The sequence below is a fragment of the Corvus moneduloides genome, chromosome 6 (assembly GCF_009650955.1).
Source record: "Corvus moneduloides isolate bCorMon1 chromosome 6, bCorMon1.pri, whole genome shotgun sequence".
Taxonomy (NCBI): Eukaryota; Metazoa; Chordata; class Aves; order Passeriformes; family Corvidae; genus Corvus; species Corvus moneduloides.
In genome coordinates, this window is record NC_045481.1 from 11,639,196 (window position 1) to 11,664,567 (window position 25,372).

At 40.3% G+C, this 25,372-nt stretch overlaps 1 protein-coding gene across 6 annotated transcripts in view; it reads left to right on the forward strand.

The window, feature by feature from the left end:
• BEGAIN (brain enriched guanylate kinase associated) overlaps positions 1 to 25,372 on the forward strand; it is a 158,797-nt gene that overhangs the window by 40,080 nt on the left and 93,345 nt on the right. For all 6 annotated transcript variants that reach the window (XM_032112835.1, XM_032112836.1, XM_032112837.1 and 3 more), the window contains one exon: positions 5,341 to 5,369. In XM_032112835.1, the coding sequence (XP_031968726.1) occupies positions 5,341 to 5,369 (29 nt within the window). The remainder of the gene's footprint in view (positions 1 to 5,340; positions 5,370 to 25,372) is intronic.

The following is a 25,372-nucleotide window of genomic DNA, read 5'->3' on the forward strand; positions in this document are numbered from 1 at the left end:
CTTACTTGTGGTTGTTTACATCTAAACTGGTTGACAAATGCTTTTCCTCATGTCCAACATGCAAACCCTCTACAGCTTAATGGAACCCTCCCATTCTTTTTAATATGTGTGATGTTCCTTTTCCCAAGAGAAAATCTTCAGTGGCCCCAACAAGTTCATTAGTATGGAAAGGATAAAGGCTGTTAGTCTTGGCAGCTTCTGCCTTCTTCCCTCAGTATTAAACCTCTTCACCTTTCATATCTGAACTATCTTCAGATGGTCTGAGCATAGTGGAAGTATTTCATGGCCCGTGGTGTGGAGGTATGGCTGGAGAACATGCTTTCTGAGCAAAATATCTACTACATAGGTAACTGTGGAGACATGGACCCAATTTTCTATGTATCTTCATGAAATTTCTGGCAAGAGTTTTACAGAAAGACGATTCTTCTTTTGTAAACATCTATCAGATACATTCGATACAATCAAATTCAAATGAACACTTCCTCCAGCTTTTTTAAAGTTTCTATAGATTAAACTTTAGTCTTTCTTCAGGCATTTCCTGAGTGGTACTTTAAAGCTGATAAAACAAATCTCTAAAAATTGATTAAGGTCTAATTAAAGATTGATCCTATTCAATTACATAGTCTCTAATTTTTATTAAATCAAATCTTTAACTCTTGTACTCTGTGCGAAAAGAAAGGAAAAAGATCACAGTGGTTTCTATCAATAAAACTTTAGTACAACAGCGAGCACAAAAAGATGTTGAAGTAATGTAGTTGGTTTGAAAACAAGTGGCAGTTTACAAATGTGCCAGAAGTCCAGAAAACTTTAGTTGCGAAAGAGCTCTCATTCACGGGTTTCCTCAACAAAGAAATAAAAGTAACTTCCACAAAAATAAACAAGTCTGAGTAAACAGTCAGAATAAATTAGTGGCAGTAACTTCCTGCTACACTTTCTTTTCTTCTACATTTGGTAGCAACAAGCCAACATGCCGCTCCAAAGTGACTGAACACAGTGGGAAGACTTGGTGAGCACTGAGCCAGTCTGGGTCCTGTCTCTCCCTCTGAAATGAAACAGCTCTTTCCAAGAAAACAAAAGATAACAAGTGAAATTAAAAATTCGCCTTCAGGGTACTCCTTCTTTTTCACACACACATTGGGAAGATGCAGAAGGATGAAAATTAACCTCAAGATCATAGGGGAAGGAAATTTCATTAGACATCTGAAAGATCTGAAATCTTATGATTGCTTATCCCTCAAAAAGTGGTCATAAAGGAAATAAAATATAAACACACTGTGAACTGAATAGTGGTAGATAGACCATCAGCATGACTTTTTCATTAAAAAAATGTTTAGGTTCACTAATCAATACTATGGACACTGATTATATAAAAAACCCAAAGAATTGGATCACTATACTAAGTTTTATGTATGTCAATGACTAAGAATATTCTGCCATTGTCTTGAGGTTGTTTGACTCATTAATGAAACATGGAAAGATAAAAAATTAGGGGAGCACAGTATCCTTTATTCACTCTGCCAACCTGAAAACAACCCAGAAGTTGTCACACTGTCAAAAAGGCAATAACCACATTGTAAAGAGGGAAAAAAGCACAGTAAATTTCCTGGGGTTTCCATTAACAGCATCCATGCTTTCATTCAAGCCAATAAATGACTTTGTTTTCAAAGAATATCAAATATGAACTTGCAATCTAGAATAAGTGAGGGGTGGGGGATTATATTTAATATATATATATATATATATATATATATATATATATATAAAACTTATTTCCTTTTTCAATATCTGCTCCAAAATGAACCTTTAAATGTTTAACATTTCCAAAAAAGGAGAGTCTCGGCAGTTGTTCAGTGTATCACACTTGCTTCCTTCAAATACTTGAAAAAAAATCAGGTTTCTACCAATATTATTAGGCATTGCCCAAAAGTGCTTCTAGGCAGAGTTGCCACACCAAGAATTTCTGTAAAAATCAAAATCTTCAAACCTGTCTCAGTATTTTAAATAAAGAGACTGTGTATGGAAATGTAGGCTATTGAATTACTAAGACCAAACTTTTTATTAAAAGAAAAAGTTGTTATTTTTAGGCCAATTAAATAAATTCTTTAGTCATACAGCATTGATATTGTTTAAAAAAAAACCCCATGTAAATAAATAACATCTGATATTTTTGTAATTAAAGGTAATTACTGATCTTAATTTAAACACACATCTTCAATCACTGCTCAGTTTAGGCATCCAGAATCACTTGAAATGAATCAACACACTAGCAAGCAACAATTTATGGATGACTTGCCATTAAGGACATTCTTATATGAACTTTTACTTCAGTCTATCTGCTTGAAATAGGTCCCACAAGACTTTAAGGACAAGATTTGTCCTTAAAGTGGCCAATTCAGAGCTGTTTAAAATATATTTTTAACTCAATTCAGTAAGATATTTCAAATAGGAGCCTTCATGGCAGTGGGAGGATGATGCAACCTCTAAACTTCTACAGGCTAAATCAATGGCAGGGATCCGGCTAGGAACAGCAATTTTGCCTTAGTAAAAATGTCACCTTGTGATAACAGAGCTGTTTCAGAAAACCACAGACTTTTAAAATAGTTATGAGTTGCTAAGGCTTTTTGGGGGGATAAAAGAAAAAAAATTAAAAAAAAATAAAAAGGGAGAGGAGGAAGAAATAGAGGAGGAAGAAATAGAGGAGGAAGAAATAGAAGAAGAAGAAGAAAAAAACCAAAAAAAGAGGATAAAAAGGACCTTTCTAAGGGACACAACTATCTGAGAAAATAAACTGCTTGGGATGAAAGCTATATTTCTACAGATGCTCCTGTCTTTGTTTCCACCATTTCTAGTTTCTATACACTCATTTGACTCCCTAGATTGAAAGCTAGGGCAATCTGCTGGAGAACACACAGGCTCTAGTCCTGTCCTGTGCTCTTACTTATTTACTGGAAGTGGATCCCCATCAAAAGACATAATAGAGAATTGCAGTGCTGCAGCCCAGAGAGGCCCCTGACCTGGGGCAGAGCATCCTCCTCGAGGAGGATTGATCTGAACCCACAGCTTCCACATCAGAGAGGAGCTGTCTCTTTACTGCGCATCCTGCCAGGGAAAGGCAGAGGAGAACATCCTCAATGGTTCAAAGGAAAATTGGCAATATTACATGAAACAAAGAGCTTTTACTGTGAGAAGGTAAAAAACCCAGCCCTACCAGGAAAAAAAAAGGTAATTGAAGCTTGGTTTAGTTTTCTTGTTTGAATTGGTGTTAGGCATTTTCTGTGCTTTTCTTCCCCCTACTAATTTCCTGTCAGGATTGGCGGCCAATGACTCACCTGCATTCACAGATGAGTATCACCAAAACATCAGTCTGCAGCTCCTCTTCTCAATACTTTGATTTAATCACACAAAGCAACCCCCACAGTGACCCCAAGAGTGCAGCATTATTCAAAGTACTAGGCAAAAACAAGGCCAGGTAGCTTCCCTTTACGTCTGCAGATATTGCCACAACAGAAGCTCTAAAATCAGATATTCTAAGTACTCTGCCTTCATGGTGGCTCCCAGAGTTCAAGGCAAGGAAATAGTAAGTAACCCTGGAGAGAAACTATGTTGTCTCCCCAGAATTAAAGGAACATCATGATCAGGGCAGCGTTGGAGAGTTCATGTCTGGAGAGCCAAACTGTCAAGCCCATGGGTCTGCCAGCAGCTTCTAATGCCCAGCGAGAAAGCCCCTGTGGTTCATTTTCTAATCAGCAATGTTGAATCTATTTCCTGCATATGACAGCATGATTCAATGGATAGACACAAATTAGAGAAAGCAATTATGGGTCTTTAGGTTACATTTTGAAACTCGAGGTCCAGGCAACCTTGTGGTTCCAACAGACATTGCAAGGACCATGTAAACATGTATTAGGTATGTTACTGAGAAACTGAGGAGGGTTTTTCCTGCAGCTGGCTTCCTGCCTGCCATGTTATGGTAGATGCCTAAAATCCTTAATGTTTGTCATCAGAAATTACTGTGCAAACACCAGCCTGACTGACAACTTATCTAATGGGCAAATCAAAAGTAAATGAGAAAAACGGAAGACAAGTGACCCAGTGAAGAACCAACAATTTGTCATTTGGGATGTGTTATTAAGCAGTTTGACAAATTTCCTGCTGGTCAACTGATTAAATTTACATTTCTGTATTTTTAATCTTTAATTTATTTCATACTCAAATATGGTTGTTGGCCATTAATCAATAAGGCTTAAAGTGCTCACGATTAATGGCCAGTGCTTTCACTATAAATAAGAGATTCTGGCTCTAGAGATGGCAGGATTGCTCTGAGTGCTCATTCCTTAGTTACAATAAAGCGGGACTGGGAGAATTGATGAGATTCTGTCCCAGTGCTTGCTGAAATGAAATGAGAGCAGCTATTAAGGATCTGTGCGAGAAAATTATGAAAAAGAAACCAAAGGGTTAACAAGAGTATGCTTTTGCTATAAGTAATGCCGGAGAAATTAGAGTCTCCATGCTATAGATAAGTAGGGATTTACAGCATCTATACGGTAAAAAGAGCCCAGGCAGATTAATGAAATGACCACCCACTGCTGTGCCAGGTCTGTGAGGATGCAAGGAGAGCCTCTGTCTCCGTGGGAGAGCCGAGCCGCGGGCGAAGGGTTAACGGGAGCCCGGCGCGGCGGGGCAGGGGCCGGGGCAGGCACTGGGGCGGGGACCTTCCGGCGGGGCAGCAGCAGCGAAAGGGTTAACGAGACGCCTCCATGTATCGAGATGCTAATTGTCAAGATAGTGTATTACTTGAGGAAAGTAATTTGATTACTCGAAACTCCCACTAAGGAGGCAAGCTCGTGTCCTTCCATCTGTCGGGCTCTGTGAAAGATGATGAATTGAGCTCCAAATTCACGTGTGATGAAGTCACTGTCAATCCCCGCCAGCCCAGCCCGCTGCCATGCCCACCGCACACAGGGTAGCACTGCAATTCAACTTTCCCTCGGAAACCCAGGAGGCTCAGTAACCTGTTACTTGCTGCTGCTTGCTTTTTTCTTTCTTTTTTTTTTTTTTTTTCCTTTCTTTTTTTTTTCCCCTCCCCATTTTCTGCCTCAGCGCTACAACTGAGTCATTCTGGTGCCCATGGCTCGTGGGTATACCGGGCTCCCACTGCGCTCGGCTTTATTCCCCACTTCAGCTGGCAGCGTTATTTTCGGCTAATGCAGATGTGGGGCTCGCTCGCCGGCGCTTTGTAGCCACTTGTCGAGAAGCATTCGGAAAGCCTTAACTATGCATAAATCTGCAGAGTGAATGTTTTCTTTCATTCACTTGCTCCTATTATTTGATTTCTTGTAGGCCTCTGCGGCAGAAATGGAGAAAATAAGGTAAGTGAGACAGTTTATTTACATCTCATTATAGAGAAGAAATGTTCTGTTGCACAATGCTTGTTACAGGCTCTTGGAAAATATTTCGCTTAATGCCATCAGAGTAGAACACTGGATTGCATGATGATGCAAGGCAATCTGTGCTTTAGAGACAAAAGAAAAGGAATGTGGCTGTTCTAGTAAATCTGTTTTGCAGGGATGTCAATTCAGAAAGCATGTTTTACACACAAACATTTTATTGCCAGATGCAGCGCATATTTGATTATATAAATGTTGTAGCCACTTGTCCATTTACTGCAAGAGCCTGCCATTCCATTTAATGTGGAAAGTGGATCAATAATTCATGAAAAAGCTGAAGAAAACATAGGCTTGACTTCAAAGCATCTAATTAATGTGGATTGTTTCAATACAGCACTATAACATTGGTGTTCGATTTTTGTTTTATATTGTATACCAGCCAGATAAATCTTGTCTCTTCTGTGTTTAAAATGTTGTCATATTGTACCAGCTTCTCAGTACATCTCTCTGCTTTAAGCAGAAGGAGATAGGTTTTATAACATAAGTTTTCCATCTCATGTCCTAGTGCAAGTCTGCTTTGGGGGATATTGCTTTTGTGTATGTTGTTGAGAGAGAAAAAGAAGAAAGCATTCTAGCCCTTTTTAATAAATTAATTAAAAATTAGTAAAATCTTGTCTACTAACACATTATCAAAGTGATAGGCAAGAGATGAACCTTTTACTACCCTTTAAATACTTTATGGAACTTCTTTTCATAACCAAATACACTGGCTATGATCTTACTTGGTTTTATTGGACAAGCCTAAATTCCTTCTCTGAACCTGGTAACTCCAGTTAGTGACAACTGTTGTCCAAGAGCAACTTTTTAGATTCCTGCAGTTTGGAATGGCTATCCTGAGTTATCAGAAATGCAGAAAAGTTCTGAAATTCTAGAAATAACTGGGGAAGGAATGGCAAATGCAAAACAACAGAAATTTGATCAAGTGTTTAATGAATTCTGGGCTGGAAACAGAATCCTGTTTTTCTTTTGATGCAAAGGAGGTTGAGTCTCTTACAGTGGACCTGAAGATGCATGTCCAAAAGTTACTAAGAATACATTTTTAAAGCACTTAACTTACACACTTTCGTAGAGCCTCATGACAACAGAAGTATTGCAACTTTTGTGCTGAAAGGAAAACACTGTGCAATGTACTATGGATTAGCAATGTATATAAGCATTATAATGTTAAAGCTTGAGTTTTTCCTGAGTAATGCCTGAGAAAGTGCCTCGATATGTGGACTGGTGTCTAATAAAAATTCCAAACAATCACTTATGGTGTATGCACGCTCCTGTCATGAATTACTCTCTTAGAAGATACAAGCAAATATATATTTACATGTTTGCTTGATAAGCATGAGTGCACAAATGCAATATAATTCTTGCAATACTTTCCTGAGCATACTTTGGCCTCTGCTTTTAGTCTTGTCTCTTTTGCAATAATGGGCTGCAGAGCCCAGGAGAACAAGCAGAATGTATTGAAAAAAGAATTTTCTATGATGAGAATAAGCATTTGTAAAGTTCCATTTTCCAAACACCACAATTTTGCAGCTGTCAGGCTTGCCAGACTTTACCTCCCTACTCTCTGAGTGCTACATAGATGGAAAACCCACCCTGCCCCACTGAATGATGTAGGAGCTTCGCTATTAACTCCACAAAGAGAAGGGCCAGGCTCTCTCAGGAGTTTGCTAAAGAAATTTTCTGTTAAAAATTCTTGTGTGCAAAAGCTGATTTTGGCAGGTGTTTGTCCCCATCGCCCCAGCAGGTGCAAGGCTAGTTCCAGAGCTTCGTGTGCTCCCAAGTAGAGCAGTGAGCCAGGCTAGAGGCACTCCAGCAGGACCCAGTGCAGAAGCTGCACTGCTCCATCACAAACTTTTCCAGCCTCCCTGTCGACAGTCATTCTCTAGGATGCAAGCTGACAGAATTTTCAGCATTTTAAGGAAACTATCTGGAGTCGTTATCTTAAATAGCTGGTAAACTCACAGCCTGGAGAGAATTAGATTTTTCTAAACTTACAGAAGTCTGGTACCCAGGTAAAAAACAAATTACCCTGTATTTTAACCACAGTGGATTCAGAGAGGTCATGAAGAAAGCTAACATGAAGCTAGGAGAAGAAAGAAAGAAACAACAGGAAAATGGCAGGCTGGGAGGAAAGAGGTATTTTTTGTTATATGTAGAAACCAGTGTAATGTGGAAAAGCCATTCCCACATGATACTTCATTGTGTTCTGCCCTATCTCCTCTGCCCAGCTCCTTTGCCACTGTTTTTTGTTACTAGCTGATGATATGCAATTCCACAGCACCTGGGACAGTGTTGGCCCAAGGAATAGAGGGTGAGCCCACACCAGCTGTGGAGCTGGGGTGCACAGAGGGTACAAGGCTCCTGCAACAGAGGGAGAGAAAGGGGTTCTGTAATCAGCATAAAGGAAACAAATCTTGTTAGACAAACAGGACAAGAGGAGAAAGGCACATAACCACAGGACAGTGAAGCCAGGTTGAAAACCCTCAGGGTTAGAGAAATAGAGGTTTGCGTTCCACAGTGCTCTTCAGAGAAGAAAGTCTTTTAAATAAGGAGAACAGGTGACAGACCTTGGGAGCTCGAAGGGCCAAACATTTTAAGAAGGCAGCTCTGTAAGTCTTTGGGTGAGCTTTGCACGTTCTCCAGCCCAGGAGAATGGGGATCCACCTGGAGCATCCCCAAGGACTGGGGTAGCCAGGCCCATTCAGAAAGAGGGGTGAATGCAGGAGCCTGAAAAATTGATCCACTGATGGTCCATGCTTTATTCAGCCATAAAATTCATTGAGCCAAGCAGCACAAGTAGTAGTCCAGCAAATTAATACACGTCTTATTGTTACATTCCTTCACTGAGGATCTGTCCAGAGCAATGTGATTCATCTCACGTAATGCAGCAATAATTCCCTTTGCAGACCAAGGAGCTGCTGTGACCTGCAATGTCACAAGCAGGGGCTCTGCTGTGACAGAGTTATATGTGGAAGGAGCAGCAGGAAGCAGAGGTGGGAGGTTGTCAGTATTTAGCCTGGCACAGGGACACCTTCCTCTAGAAGTGGAAACATGCAATTTCATGCTAAAACTTGGACTCAAAAGAATCAGTTTTTGCAATGAAGTCTTGTCACTGTGAATGATTCTTAGCAGTACAGTGTTTATTACATCTCAAGGTGCCAATATATTAGGCAGAAGTAAGGCTAACTACTAAACACAAACCTCTTGAGGATCTGCACTTATGTAGGTTGGCTGTGTATGGTTATAGAGTCACTTTGAGCATTAATTACTTCTGACTCCAACCTTTTAAATACTGTTTTTTGGATCTGGTTCTTTTTCATGTCTATAAACAAGGATTGAAAATCTTAGTTAATTAAAGTGAGTTTCAAATATACCTATGCTACCTTATTTTGACTCAGCAGTGTGCAATCTTTGCTGCATATATGCAAGAGAAGCACAAGCCTTCCAAGCTGGAGGCCTTGTAGATCTGTGGGGGCTGGCACACAAAATTGCCCGTACACTGGAAACGACTCCTTTAAATCAGATTGAACCCATGGAATGGTTAGATGTGCAAATGAAAGACCAGTTCCACTGCAGCTCCAGTACAGACTCCTGGCAGGTTTTCTCTGCTTCCATTTCATCCAGCTTGAAATACAGGCTGTAATATTCAAAGTTTCTAGTGCAGAAGATGTAAGGTTTGACAGAAGAGAACTCTAGATATACTTTATACACAAATACTGATCAGATTCTCAGGGTTCCTTACACTGAAGTGTATCTCACTCTACAGGAAATGTCACTCGAAGAGACAGATATTGTTCAGTAAAAGCTTTTTCTTTTTTTTTTTAATACACTCCTAAAATTTCAGTGACAATTCAGAAACTCTATAAATCAATATTCTTAGTTCTAAGCTTTCAAGATCCACAACAGGCTGAACTGTATATCTAAAAGTACACGAAACAGGACACATCATCACCATCGCCAACTGCCAGGCTCACAGTGCCTCTAAGGAGGCTGAGTTTCCACTTTACAATATAATCATGGTATTCCTCAACTGAGGATTACTTTCTTTTGGTAGCATCAGTAGGGGAACTTTACTAATTACCCAGGGATCTCTGATGAAAGTGACCTGTGTCTCAAAGAACCTGCGAGGTAACATCTTCATTTCACTTGAGTCCTTGTTTCAGAACATATGAAAGCAAAGTGGTTTGTTTTGCACACACAGCTGGTAGTAAGTCAGCAGCTTGATCCAAGTCTCTTGAATTTTTAGACTTGGACTTTTCTCAAGCATGTTTGAGTTCATCTGTGGTAAGGAAGGAATATGGGTTTCCTCAAAAGGAACATCAGAGACACATGCAGTTGTAGGGAAAAGCCTCTGCCATCCTTTGCTGGAAATGTAAATACCTTTCTAAATGCCCACCTGATCATGCTGCCTTCCTTGCACTTGGTATAAGTATAGCCCTCTTCATATGCTAATGAGCACACTGCAATTTCCTGCCCTCCCCACCTTGTCCTTATTACTCAATCAGCCTGTACCCACATTAATTTTACCATATACTTGAACACAAGGGGAGGATGTTTTTTCCCAGAAAGTTAACCAACAAACATGGTTTACTTTACCCTAGGTCTGGTCTTCACATCCACAGCTGATATGCTGGGAGCCACTGCCTTGTACAGAAGCAAAATGCCACAGGACAGCAGCAGGGCTGTGCAAGAAGCAGCTCCACCATCTGCCTAGCAGTGTCTTCAGGCTCTAGCTGATGCTGGGATGTGAAACCCCAGCTGCGGACACAGGCAAAGAGATGGAACAGGGCAAGCTCGGAAGAAACAGAGCATAGGGAAATGCTAGCATGAAAGGGCCAAGAGTTTGGGGTAATTAGAGGCAATGGTGCAAAAGTCAGCAAGCTGGGTGAATTTTGGGTCCATTTTGAAAGACGGAGAAGAGAAGGAAAAGGATAAAAAAGCTGCCTAACATATATTCAGACAGGTAAAACAGGTTTTCATTTTTCCTCTGTTTTGCAAGCTGTTTTTATCTGTCAGGCAGTCCCAGCAGCAAGGACAGCCCTGCAGTGCTGTTTTCGGCACATCTGGTTTGTTCATGCTGCCATCCAAGGTGTGACTGCAGCTAAAGCACATCTCTCTCTCCCCCCCGAGACTACACTCAGCTTTGAGTTTGGTGGTTGTCAAACATAGCAATGGGAGCAATGGACACATACAGATACATTCACAGTCCCCAGGGGAACCATATCCCTGGAACTGGGATTGGTTGAGGCACAGAGCCATGCTGATCTACCTATTCCAGTACCTCTGAGAATTTTGTTAGTGCTGTCAGAGGCACAGTATGCTTGTGCAGCTTATCATACCCAATTTCCACTATTGCTATTCCCTGTGCTAGTCAGTCAAACCTGCACTACCTCAGCTGAGGAAGCAGTGTTGCTGCCATGCTGTCCAACAATCCTGTGCCCTGAGCTTCATCTGCTGCTTGAATGACCTAAAAGGCAGTGATGTCAGTATGCAGGGAACCATCCCCAGTCAGCGGATGTAACAAGTGTTGTGTTATAGTATCCTTCAGTTCCAGATAGATACTGAGAGAAGCAAAAACATCCACCAAGACAGAAACAGAGGGCAGAACAGATTCAAGTTGAATGAAACCAGGTATAGCCGTGTAAAGTGGCCTGCAGGGACAAGTGGGAGATGAACAAACATCTGAAGAGACCAAGGAAGTAGGTAGGAGTAGATGAGCCATGCCATCACCCAGGAGCTGCAGTGAGTCATGGGGAAGAGGCTGGACCTAAGTGATGCCTAGCTTACAAATAATGTTCTGCCTACCCCTCTCTTGCAAGGCAAAATGCATCACTGAGCAATGCCACGAGCTTCTCAGAACAGAAAAATAAACAAAAGGAGGCATTTTTGACAAATATTTAAGAAAAAAGAAAGGAAACACCATTTTGTATAGTGCTTGTTATTAGTTCAGAACTTTGTACCATAGGGAGCAGAACTTACAGAACAGTTTAGTTTTTGTTGTTGGGTTCTCCCCCTTCGAGCTCCAAAAACACAATTATCCATGATTGTAAGAAATTCAAAGGTGGGAAAATTGGATGCATCCCCTTTATTGCTAATAGGCTTCAGTTTATGTAAGCACTTTGACTGCAGCTACTGGAGGGTATGTGTTGAACACTGAAAGCAGCAACTTGCAAAGCAAACAGTGGCAGCCACTGCAGCAGTAACAAAAACAATCTTATAAGCTGAAGAATATAAGAGGTTTCATGCTATGAACCCCAGATGGTTCAAGGACAGTACAGTTTGTGAACTGCACTTGAGCGTGCTCTGTGGTGAAATCAAGTAGATTTTGAATGCTTGCTGCTGCTACAGCTCACAGACTGTTGAAAGAAAGGAGGTAACTTGTCTGCAACACTTTATTACAAGCTTTTTGCAATTTCCAGCTCTGCTGCTGCTGGCATGGCTTAGGCAATTTAATTTACCAATCAGTTCTTGATTTACACAAGTGACTTTAGAATACATTCAAATAAAAACTGTATCACCACATTTGATTCAGCATTCTTTAAAATTCAAAAGCATCTGAAGTATACCAAAACTATTAAGCTTTTCACATTAAAAAATTGAAAAGACTGAATTGTCCTAATGTTTTAGTGATGACCTAAAGCCAGCTTAGCATGAAACACAATGTGCTGAAAAATGGGCAGTAGATAGTGAGGTGTAATCATGCTTTTTGGAATTCATGAATGTGAGGGTTGTATACAGAGCCCTCCAGCAGAACAGCAGGATCATAAGTGCCTGTAGGATCCTCCTTGAAGGATTTCTCCCATGTGTGTGACCATCCTACTGCTCATGTGAACTGCACAACTGTTGTCATTCAACTCTTCCAGGAGAAACAAGATCCCCCTCACTGAACAGTGCAGAGTCACAGCTCATTTATTGGTTTGTAATATTTGAACTGGGATAAAAGTGAGGGCTCCACATCACATGCAGTTATATTGTTCCTTACAGCATGAGTTTCTTCATATATGCATTTGTTAAGCTCTGAAAATCATTGAAAAATCAAATTTTCATCCTGAACTTGCCCAACTGTCACCGTGTCAGCAAAGCCGTAACTGAGAAGTTGCGTTCTACGATCGTACGCACACAACTCATGCAGCAGACTTGCGTCTAAGAGGGCAAACAGCATTGAGCACAATGTTGTTGGCAAAGCAGTGGTTGACTGACTTACTAGGATATCATGACTACACAAATGCCATTTCAGCTGTTCAGAGCAAAATGCAAATCTTTACCACCTTGCCTTGATTTTTCCCAAGGAGGAGAAAGAGGTAGGAGGGTCCTAGAAGAAAAGAGGAGCTTCAAACTTTTTTTGGAAACCACTGAGCTCTTCAGGGAGTCTCTGCTGTTCTACAAAGACCCTCACATTCACAAGAAACTCTCATGACTCAGCAGCTCCAGACTGCTGCCTTTTGTTCGAGACCATGTCAGAGAAAAGGGCCTTAACTCTGAAGCTTCCATAGAAATCAGGTCAAGCAAATGAGCTCATTGTATGTTTCTGTTAGCTGTAACTACCATTCAGACAAAATGACCAATTTAAGAAACTGCTCTATTTTTAAGGCATTCCAAGAACTATACTGGAATTCTCGACAATGAATGGCTACTTAATCTTTTGCCTTGACATCACCCAACAGCTCATTCTTGCATCAGGCAATTTGAAGAGAAAAGCAATCAGCACTCCTCTTTTCTAGTTTAAAAAGTGTTAAATCTTTCTGCTGCTATTTAACTCAGGGATGTTGGCTTAACCAAGGTACTGCACAAATTAACACAGTATTCAATGCTTCACCTGTACAGAGTAGTCTACACATAAGTAAAGAACTTGCCTACATATCTGTATAATTGGTCTTACTGCTAAGAAGTTCTACAGATGTAGGTGTTTGAAATTACATTTAAGTAGCACTAAATGTGTGGCACATGACTTTGCATGTGCATATTTAACTAAGTTTGTACCTGCTGGGTCACTTGCCCTTTTGAGATATGACTTCCTCATGTTATGAATCCTATCTCTGTCCTGTAACAAGGAAGAAGTATTTCCAAGAAGTTAATTTCCAAGTAGATAAAGGTGTACCAAGTACATTCCAAGATTTAAAGCAGATCCATGAGTTGCTGAAAAATAAATATTTTCCAGCTCTGCCCGATATTCTTAACAATTAAGTGTGAAACTAGTAACAATGTACATTCATGGACAGAAACATCCTTAATGATGAGGCAAGTGCTGCTTTCTATACGGAAATAGAGATTTTTTGAGACTACATACAATCAATTTATAGCATTGAAAGAGTCTGTTCAAATTCAAAATAAATTGTATGTTTCTTTTTGACTCTCAGCTTATGAATAACAATGATGCTTTTATTTGTATTTGCATTCTGATTAAGATTGATAAGAGACCAACAAATAAAGAAGGAAAGATTGAGTCAAATACTCTGAAGACTGGGCAAAAATGTGAAACACAGCAAACTAGCCCAAAGCAATGCAAGTAGAGTGATGAAAGACAGAGCAGCAATAATATTTAAGTAATTACTTGGAAAGCAACAGCACAGACAAAGCTCAACACACAGAAAAATTTGGTTGTTCCGGTCATAAAACTGGCCAGGAGGTTTTTACACAAGCCCAAATGCTCCTCTGTCCTACTCCTTTCAAGTGGTGAATTCACAGACAGGCTGCTGCTAAAAGGGGTGCATGACTGCCCTGGGTTATTTTTGTCTAAATCTGCACAGCAGCTGGCCCTCAAATCCCACTTTGACATCTCCTTGCAGCCTTGCAAACACAGGGCTGGGCAGAGCCACGCGGTGAAGGAAACACCTGCTGTCTCAACCCACATCAGCAGCGTGACCCTGACAGGGCTGAACCTCAGCACTTCCACTTCAGTCCTGAGCCTTCACAAGCCTTTTGGAAAAGAAAAACATTTCCTGGCTAATCCCTGTCCTTACTGTACCAATGCCACCAAGTGTGATGGGCATGAGGGGCAGGTTTCCAGGTAGATTTTCAGCCCACACTTCAAAACGTAGTCTAGAATAGCCCAGTTAATGCCAGTCTTTGCTCTGGAGCCCCTAGATATCTGACAAGCTTGCAGAGGTGCCCAGGTAAACAGGGCTGATGAAGGTAACGTGAACGATGGAATTTTCTGTTCTCTTGCTTGTGGAAGGCAAAGCAGTACCCTTGCTCTGCAGCTGGAACTGCTGTGGTAAGTGCTGCAGTCCCCTTGCTAAAATGACATTCCCAGCAGTGGAGTCCCCCGCAGCAGGTTTTCATGTTTCTTTGGCCCTGTTTTATTTCTTCACAAGATGCTGACAGTGTCTTGTCTTTACATCAAATGTTCTTTATTAAACTCTTTCACTCCTGAAGGGACCAAGAGCAGGAAGCCTCTAGGAGATACACAGCAGTCCCGCAGTTCCATGTGAAGGAAGGACCAAATTCAAGAGTCTTGGCTTTTCCTTGAAGAAGGTTAATTAGGCCTTTGTATAACTCAAGGGGTAGCTCTGGCAACAGACCATATGAGCAGGAGAGGGAAGAAATGAGTCATAGTAGAGGAGACTGGCGTGAGTTTCTTTGGGCCGAATTTAGCTGACCTATACTGTTTAGTAACAAAGCAAAATACTTCCCTCCCTGCCCCACTTCCCTCCTTCTCAATCTACAAGAGAAATCACAATCTAAAAGTCATGATTTTTTTTGCTGAGAAATTAAAAATACATTAAATTATAGCACTAAACAGGTACTCTGCTAACAAATGTCAGTTCAGAGGACTAAAGCTGTCTTGTCTGATGAATATGATGCAAAAAGTTCTAGATAATGGTAACTTCTGAAAACAAGAACATTTTTTTCTCCACCTTGACAAAGCTGCTGATGCAGAGTTTTACAGCAACTGTAGACTTCAACTTGCTTTGCTGTTATGCTTAACTGTGTTATGCTTTTTGAATTGATAAAGCCTCAGCAGATTCAGTTACTAGAACTGACAAGTTTCACATGCTGTGAGCTTCTGGAGGATTTTCTCTACAAACTAGAACTGAATATTATATAAATGTAAAAGAAAAATTCTCCAAGAGAGATGTCCCATTAATTCCAGCACACAGTGACTTGGAGCTGTTTGAGAAAAGCAATGTTAATCTAGCCAGTTTGGCCTAATATACTTTGCTTTTAAGAACATTTATTTTCATCTAAAAGCATTCTTTTTTTAGTGCAGTGACAACTCTCCCATGGTCCACTTTGGAAAACACCCTTTATTGTAACCTAAGAATGTGTAGCAAATAAGCATCATTTTACTTGGACTCAATGAACACAGAAGGTTTGAGTTACAGTTTTCACAGTAAAATTTTAATGAATGCTTTTCAGTAACACAGTGTGGACTGGACTTCTCTACTGTGGCTTTGCAGTTACTTTGCATTCTCATCTCCATCCCCCAAAGAGAACTCCAAATCCTACTGCACAGTAAAAACAAAGTCTACTAGGATTTTCATCTCAAGGTTCCTATAGCACTGAACTACTAATTATCATGGCAGGCAGAGCAGACAGTTCTGATTAAATTGCCAGCCTGGATTTGCAGACCATCCCATCTCCTTATTCATCATCTCTATAGGCACAATATTGGGAAACATCTTAAGATATAAATAGGCATAGATATGGTTGCATGCTGAATTCTAAGTAACTGAATGAATCCATTACTTCATCCTTGGAGGACTCCAGTTTTTTCCCAGAACTGCAACTCCTTTATGAGTGTTATCTACCTCATTATGCATAGATTAGTTACATCATATATTGGTTTGCACAGACCACACAGAAGCTGAAAAGAGTTCACTACAGTTTTTCAGAGAGATTAATTTAATTAGACACTAAAGAAAACAACATATTCTTTTCTCTAAAAGGCAATGCTATTTATACTTTTTTACTTTCATAAAAACAACAAAGCACTCACATGATGCTGTCAGTCATATCCGGAGTGTTTCCAGATATAAGTCTGCATTCATGCACCCAAAGTTGGCATACAGCATACATGCATAACAGCATGGGTTTGTGGCACAAATTGTTTCCTTATACTTTTGTTGTGAGCCACTGAATCGGAGACGGGTTAACTACAACTTTCACAATGACAGAAGGCGTTGTTATTAACAGAAGAATCAGAAAAATGAACAAAAACTCTTATCCCTTTACTAGTTGCAGCTCTTTTGTAGAAAGCTCTTAACTGCATTTTCTATTCTTACCCTGGCTACTTTCTTCAGCACTGGAAATTAGGGCATTGGCTTGCAGAGTCATTGCCAAATTTAAGGGCAATTATGCAATGAAAAGAGGAAGTACGAGAGGTCAGAGATTGTACATCTGCCTGAAATGCAGGTGGTGAAGGTGCTGCCATGACTGAGTTGAAAATATGGACTGAGGTCCAAAGATCTGAAACCTCTGATGGTCCTGCTCTGCAGACACAGGTTGCAGGCATGGTCATTAAGATGCTCCCTGAAGCACTGTCAAAGTTTAAAGGATTCTCTTCTTTTTTACCTTCCTTTTCATTTTTTGAGCACTAAGTCACAAATTACCATCTCCTCACAGAACACTCACCATTCTTTCCAGAGTAATGAAGAGTTGCAGTTAGAAGCTGGCAATCTTTCACGGGCAATGTGTCAGACCGTATTTTTTGTTCCTAATTTAGTTTAAACATGTTGGTAGACAATATTGAGAAGCTGGGAGCCACTGCCTCTCACAGATGCTTCTATCAAGATGCTGCGGATCCCAAATCCCAGCCCTGTGCTGACCCCGTCAGACTAGCAGAAGTCCCCTGATGTCTGCAGACCACTGGGAGTCCTTTAGAAGGAAAATTTTATAAATGTGCAGAATACTGCTTCTGGTTTTTTTCCCCTGACTCACTCATTCTGCATTGCTTGACATTTTAACATATTGCCATATTAACTACCAAAAGTCTGATCTATGAGCATGACTTCAAATGTGTATTTACAAGAGCAGAGATGCAGCGGCATATGGACCACCAGCTGGTGAGAAGCAAGAATGGTACTTTGTGGAGTTTGAGTCACTAAGTAAATTTTAAAAAAACCCAAAACATCTCCACAGACAAAAAGTTAGAGACAAAACCTTGGTTTCTTTGAATGGCAGTACTTTGAAAGGATAACTGCAACAAAGCCAGTACTAAGAAAGCACAAAATCTGGAGGCATTAAATAAACTAGAAGCTATGTTGTTTATTATAAGAGGTGTATGCAAACAAGATGCTTCCTGCTAAGGCTGCAAGAAATAGTACCACAGAGGGAGTGATGTGAGAAAAAAAGAGTGATGACAGTCTGTTCCTCTGGAAAAGGAGGAATAAAAATCACTTTGAGAGTGAGGGTGACACTGGGGGAAGTGTCTTTTTTATTGAGGTCATAACCACCTACATTCAAATGCAGAAGACTCCAGCCTTTCTTCTCACCTCTCCCTAGACTTGTGTGTTTTTCTCATGTGTTTCCCACCCATTTGCCTTCTGGAGGGATTCTCCTCCTGCTCCACCAACAGCTTCACCCTTTCCCTCCCCAGATATTGAGTTAGGCCTGCAGAACATTAGCTCCTGATATTTCCCACCCCAGCGGTTTTTAAGACATTAATGTCTTATTTAAATCAACTAAGCTTGAGTACTTCCAGGAAGTAGTTTCTTCCTTCTCATCCTGGTTTCGGCCCTCAGACTGTTGTGTTTCACCATATTACTCCAGAAACAGCCGGAAACTCCACACCTAAGAACATGAAACTTTAACAAAGATTATTTTGCATATAACTTCAGAGACTGAGGTTTACTCTTCGGCTTTACTGCCAGTCTGTTTCATTAGCCTTTTCACTTTTCCTATTTCCCTTGAAGCCCAGGTGAGGAGAAACACAGGTTTCATAGGACAGTTCTGCAGTCTCTGTTTGCAGTGCTGCCAACCACTGGTCCCCCTCAGCTGTGCTCCCTTGCCAGCTCAAGAGTGATTCCTGTGGTTTTCTCAGAGAGATGCAAGAAGAGGAAGTCTCCTGCAGCTCCATCAATGCAGCTGCTAAGCAGAAGCTCTTTTTCAATAACTGGGAACTTTTTGGAGAAAGTAGTAAACAGAAAAAAAAAAAAAGGTGATTTGGCAAGGGGAAAGATTCATAGATAAACATTTATTTGTAATGGGGAAGAAAGACTGAGAAGGAAAGGCCTATTCCTTGAAAAAAATAGAATATTGTCTGGGGACTATTAAATAACAATATAACTAATTACAAAGATAATTTTCTTCATGCTGGAGCACCAAACAGCTGAAATACAGAAGCTGCTGAGAGCACTTACTATAGTAAATTACTGAAATACTTCTCATGGTTTATTTGGCTGAATTAGGGTACTAAAAGGAGTGTGTTGCATTATTTCTCTATTGACTCTTTCACATGTGATTATTTATTATTAGATGTATAAGTACAAATCAGACAGGAAGGTCAAATTACTAATAGTTCTCATCAGCTGTAGAGTATTATTGGCCCTGTAAAGGTAGAAACATTGTTTACCTGCATAATAAGAATGATGTGAGTGATCATTAGAGTACTTGAACATGAGTCACATTAAAAAAAAAAAAAACCTCTAAACCAGCATGCAAAGCATTCACATTGTAAATGTTGTATTGGAGTTGTAATGTAAAGGAAATAAAAACCATGCCTTTTTGCCTACGCTTCCCTGAACAAAGAGCAGAAGCTCAGCAGCAAGAGAGAGAAATCTGAAATCATTGCTTTCACTGTGTAGGTTTGTTTGACCAACAAAGGAACTTTTGCACTTCTAGATATCAGCCCTGACTCAGGAACCCTCTGTAGCTCCTGCAAGTACTGCTGCCTTCTTAATGGAGAGGCTGAGAACAGCTAAGTGACTTCTCCAAGTTCTTTGAGGGGCTTCTGTCAAAGCCAAGAGACCCCATGCAGGTTATTTTTATAATAAGACAGAGGTCAGAGAACATAGAACAAGAGAACAAAGCTCTTGCTCCAGGAGGGGAATAACCATTTCTGAAATGAGTAGTTTCAATCTGCCAAGAAGCAGGGACAAGTTCCAAAGAGGAACATCTCTCAGCCAAATCAAAATGCTCATAGAACTGCATAATTCTTACCTGTCTCACAAATTATTTCAAAAATTCATTTGTGACTGTTTTTCTTCTCATTTCCTCTCCACAGCAGAGAGCCCTTGTGAAGAAGGATCCAGATACAAAGACTTGTTAACTTGACCCCAATTACAAATAATCCCCACAAAATCAGTGCTACTCATTGCAGTTACAGCCTCCTAACATCACTTAGGGGTACTGGATAAGTATCATTGCACATATTCTTGCAAGAAAAGTACTACTTGCAGGATATTTAAGAGCTAAATCCACCACCAGTGTGAGCAGACTCAGCTGCATTCAGATCAAAATAGTTACTGCGGCTTCTACAGGTAATCTTCAGAATGATTTATTCGATGTTTTTCTGTGCACTAAAAAAGGTCACCCAATAAGTAATAAAAACCAGTGTGAAATGAAGGCAATTACCATAACTTCAGTTTCAATAGTGGAGTTTCCCCCTGACCCTTCCTGACACCTTTCAACTTCAGGGAGATAAGCCCAATTCTAGCTACCATTTCCATGCCCTTTTCAGTTTATGGTAATTGCTGTTGTGTAGCATCACAATATTGAGGCCTGTGCTCTGTCCCTCCCCCCATTTTGTGCAGGCAGTAGGAGAATTTTCTTTTGATTTATTCTTCTAATAGCTTCAGCAATGTCAGAATATTAGAACTGCCTATTATCTAAAGGTTGCTTTGCAAATTCACTTTAAATGAAAATGTAACTTTTCAGTCATTAATGCACTGAAAGAGGTTGTGGTTAAAAGAGGAGATGGATGGTTTGGAAGCTTATCCATTACATTTAAAAGCAAATTAGCAGTGACGGAATCTAGGTGAAACAGGCAGCAGGAGAAATGAAAAGACGGATTGAGATATCAATCAAAGAGACTTTCGGATCCTTTTCTTTTTGCAGGAACCACTAAAGTAGGCATTTAGAGGGATGTAACAAAGCAAAGAGAGTCTTCTGCCATGTGGGAAAACCAAGGCATTTTTGCTGCCCCGCCACTGAGGGCAATGCATCCTGCACCCAGGCAGGAGAGGCAGGAAAGCAGAACTGGATGTTGGCAGAAACCTGGAGATGCCGTGGGAGACACCACACACACTCCTTACAGGTCTGAAAGGCAACAGTTAAAGAAATCAAGAGGGTTGTTTAGTAAGAGGGAACTTTGTACCCAAGCTGGAAGCATCTTTGCAGGGAAATTGTTGAAGCAGACAAGTTTAGGAAAAATACTTCGTTTCTCAAAAATGAAAAAAAAAAATGCAAAGAGATACTGCAAATACCTCAGAGGGGATTTAAGATTACAAAGACTGTATGGATCTCACCTTTAATATATTCAGGCCTCAGTTTTCATCTGTAAAATGGGAATGGTGGAGAGCTCTTTTTGAGAGTAAAAGGACAACATGAAGTAAGGACATAGAAAGCTACGAGGCACCTCCATCAAGTGGTTATCTAATTCAAATATACCAGGTGCCGGTAGGACAAGAGAGTTTATTGATTAGTAGGACACCAGAGGACGATTCAGATCTGCAAATGACTCATTGCATAAGAGTTAATATTTGTTATTTGATTCTACGTCATTAAAAGCTCATGAGTTACTTCAGTCTTCATTAGATATAAAAGGCATTGCAGTAGTTTCTGTATAGTTCTTCACATTTGAAGTTTTACTCTTTGCTTTGACTTGGAAAGAAACAGTGCATTTTATTTTTTCTGACCCTTGCATCTTTTGCTCCCATTCTCAGAAGTACTGTTCGGACTCTAAGTTCTGCATTATAAACTGCATTCTTGATATGGATATGGATCTCCCATATTTAGGTGCTCTGATTGTTCAAAGGACTCTCCAGCTGGGTAGCAAGACTATTTGAGTGCTAATACAGTGATTGTAAAGAATGGGACATCAGTTCCCATTTTAGAACATAAATCTTGGCAAGTTTGAATGGAGTATATTTAAACGGGAACAAATGGACATTTTCAGCATGTAATTTGAAACAAAACATTCGGCACTTACATGAATAAGCTCAGCAACTGCAGCACCCCTAGCTCAGTGTCTAAGAGCCCCAAAAGCCTATGTGTGACAGTTCCAAGCCCAAAGCCATCAAGCAGCACAGGAGACCACCTGGTCCTGGGGTTCTGCAGTAGGAATCCTGTTCTCCAGGTCCCCTTTCCGTGGCTGCAGGTTTCAGCTAAGGATTCACCTTCCTTCCTTCTTTATCTGTGGCTCCCAGACAGACAACCCCCAGCTTCTTATGGCTTCCAAGAGGAAAACCGTACCAGCACTGCATCTATTCAAGTGTCAGGCTTGGGTACATTGTACATATGTCCATGTGCTTATAGACACATCCACTTCCAGCTGCTGAGTCTTTCTAAAATTCACTTTGAAAAGTTCTCCCTTAAATTAATGTTAAGCAGAGCTGCTTATACTCTGTAATACTAGAAGTAAGCTTTACCTTTCCAACTGAGTAAAACCAAAAAAATTTAAAAAAATCTGTATGGGGTTGAGAAAAGTGACTTGCAGATCAGGCTGCTTTTCCTCAGAAGTGAGCATCTTGCCTGCTTGTGGCATTTTGCTCTAGCAGAGTAGGTGTCGTGCATCAAATTAAAAGGATATTGAAGGAGACAAGACTGGAATGAGAATGAATAAACCCTGCAGCTGCACTGGGAAGACCTATAAAACACACAGGTGGAAGAATAATTGTCTTCTGACCATTCCTGCAGTACACTAGTGATGGTACTAAAGCACAAGAACTAAACTGGATTGTCTACTGCATGCTACAGATATGCCTCCTCTTTACTCTTGTGTAGTTATATTGAGTTCAGTGAAGAAATTTTGCATTAATGGAAAAAGTAAGGATGTCCAACCTTTCACTGTGCAGCAGCTATTAAAGACACTGAGAGGACAAGCATACAGTGATTTTTTTTCTGATTCCCATTCCAGCAGTGCCACCATTGTCTGCATAGTCAGATCCCAGCAATCACCTCTGCCATGCAATGGGAGGGCCAACTGCACCGAGGTCACATGATAAGAGAGTTGCCCCCCTCCCTCCAGTAGGAAAAAAGAGCTACAAGCCAGGAAAAAACTATTAATAATGTCTGTGGAGAAAACAAGAAGCAAGCTAAACACCAGATAAACTCTTCTGGAAGGCTGAATCTGCTAAATTAGTCATAGGCTAAGCATGTCCTCTTGACAAGGAAAAGGCTGAGAGAGCTGGGATTGCTCAACCTGTAAAAGAGAGGGCTCCAGGGAGACATTATTGCAGCCTTCCAGTAGCTAAAGGGGGCTTATAAGAAAGAAGGGAACACACTGTTTAGTAAGACTTGTGAGAAGACAAGGAGAAGTGGTTTAATCTAAAAGAGGGTATATTTAGGCTAAAAAAAATTAAATTGTTCCTTAAAGGAATTTTTTAAATATCTTTTTTACAAGGAGATTGGTGAAACATTGGCAGAGGTTGCCCAGAGAGGTGGTAGATATCCCATCCCTGGAAATATTCAAGGTCAGGTTGGGCAGGGCTCTGAACAAACTAGTTGAAGATGTTCCTGCCCATTGCAGGGGGGTTGGTTGGACTAGATGACCTTTAAATGTCCCTTCCCAATGAAACTTTTCTGAGATTCTATGTCTACATGAAAGGCTAAGGAAGAATTACTCCATTAAAATTTTCCACTAGAAATTGCAAGGCATCCCTGACAGTGTGAAATTCTAACAGATCCAGTGCTTTGCTATAAAATCCTCTCCTCCCCTCACTAGTTTTCACTAATGATTTTCCTAACAGATGAAAATTTTGTGGTACCACTGGTTTTTGTTTTCTCTAAATGGAATATTTTTCTTGGTGTGCATTTTGGTCAGATTTACTCTGGTTTTAGCAATGGCCTGAGAACAGACAATAGCAGAGAGGAAGGGTAATGTAGAATGCTTAGAGAGATTATGAAATTTCCATCCTTGAAGATATTCAGAATTTGACTGGGCAAGGCCCTAAGCATCCTGGTCTGACTGAATCTTCTTTGAACAAGAGGTTTGACCACATGACCTTTAGAAGCACACTCCAACCTAATTTTTTCTATGATTCTACAGACTCCCAGTCTAGGTCTTTTATACGCTGGAATTCCCATTGGAGGGAATGGGAGTTTAAAGGACATCTCTATCTACTGCAGACATATTTAATTTCAATATGTTTTTTCTTTTATGTAGTTCAATTTAAGGACAGAAGTATTTACTTTTTCATCCCTGTGACAGATGCCACCTAGCAGAATAATTTCTGATAAACATTGAGCTCCGTCAGTTATAATTATATGGGTCTGGAACTCCATTTAAAGAAAAGCATTTACCAGAAAAAGTGTTTTGTACAGAAATGACAAAATGACTGGGACAAGTTCCTTATTTTCCTTCGGGAATTTTAAGCTGTGGACAGAGGTAGGCAGACACGAACATACACAAAAACTCACTTCTCCTGTGTAAATATCATACTTGTGCGTGTAGCCACGGTCAGCTGGGTGAACAGCTCCATGTCTGCACATACCAATGGTAGATTTCTTCATGTCCTTATGTTCATGCATGAAATATGGTATGCACTTACATGGGAGAAGGAAAAAACAAAACCTTTGAGAGCCACTGCCCAGGGGAAAATGATTTCCCATCTGCAAATAAAGCATCACAGCTGTTTCCTAAGAGCCGGGGAAGCCAGGGCCCACATTTCCTGTGAACATACAGAAGACTTTTCTCAGGGCCTAAGTGGAACAGAGTTGTGGAAGTCACTTGTATAAAACATCAGGGTGCACATTTCAGCCCATTACAAACCACTACATACTTGCTGAAATGACAGCTTGCACTGACTTGTAGGCATTTTTCTTGAACACAGTTACTCAGCAGGAAGCACAGAGCATAATTAATATTTGTGTACAACTCCGTTTTAACTTAGGTCATCTAGGACTTCAGAATAAAATGGTTAATCTTCTATTCATTTTCGTTCTTTTATTTATGAAACTGCATAGCCTTTATTCTCCCCAATTAGTTAAATAAACACCAAACACTTCTAAACACCAAATCTGAAAATGTCTAAATGGTGCAGTAATAGGTGTGCTGCAAACATATAGATTAGCTATAGCTTGGAGCAAGGAAGAAAATTAATTGATATGTGACACGCTGTTGTGTAAAATTGTTTTCTGCTTGAAATTGAACAGTAGCATTTATCATACTAACACAGACACCTTTTCCAATCATCTCTGCTAGTGCTGCTGAGGCACTGCCATTACCACTAGTAAATAGATGAGAGTCATGTTTATAAAAGGAAGTGAACAGTGTGGTTTCAGGCACAGTGTTTAAGTGTCTGCTACTGAAAAATGAAATAACAATTAAAACCAAACAAACAAAGAAACAAAACCAACACTACTAAGCTGTACACACCTACCCAGTACAGAACAGATTATTATTTGTAGTACATGTTGTTTCTTCAAGTTCAAGAATCGCTCAGAACCCTTTGCTTGTATTCCATCACCCTGATGTACAGGCAAGAACTGTGCCAACTCAGGGCAATAAAGCAGCCTGTGCAAAGTGGAAAATGATTAAACATGCTGAACTGGATGCACTCCCCGATCAATAGGTCTTCCAGTACAATGTAATCAGCCTGTCCATCACTGTGCCTTCTTACCCTCTTCTCACTGTAAGGTTTTCATATGAATTTCAGTTTATAAGAAGCACCTCTTTGGAAAGCCAGAGGCTTTAAACTCCTCCTAAAAAGATCTTACAGTAACCCATATTCATTCAGGAAGCCTTACAAATCCCTGTTCAAGATCCCATGAGCCCAGCCAGCATATTTCAGGCTGATTTGGAGGATGTTGGTCCTTAGTTTGAATTC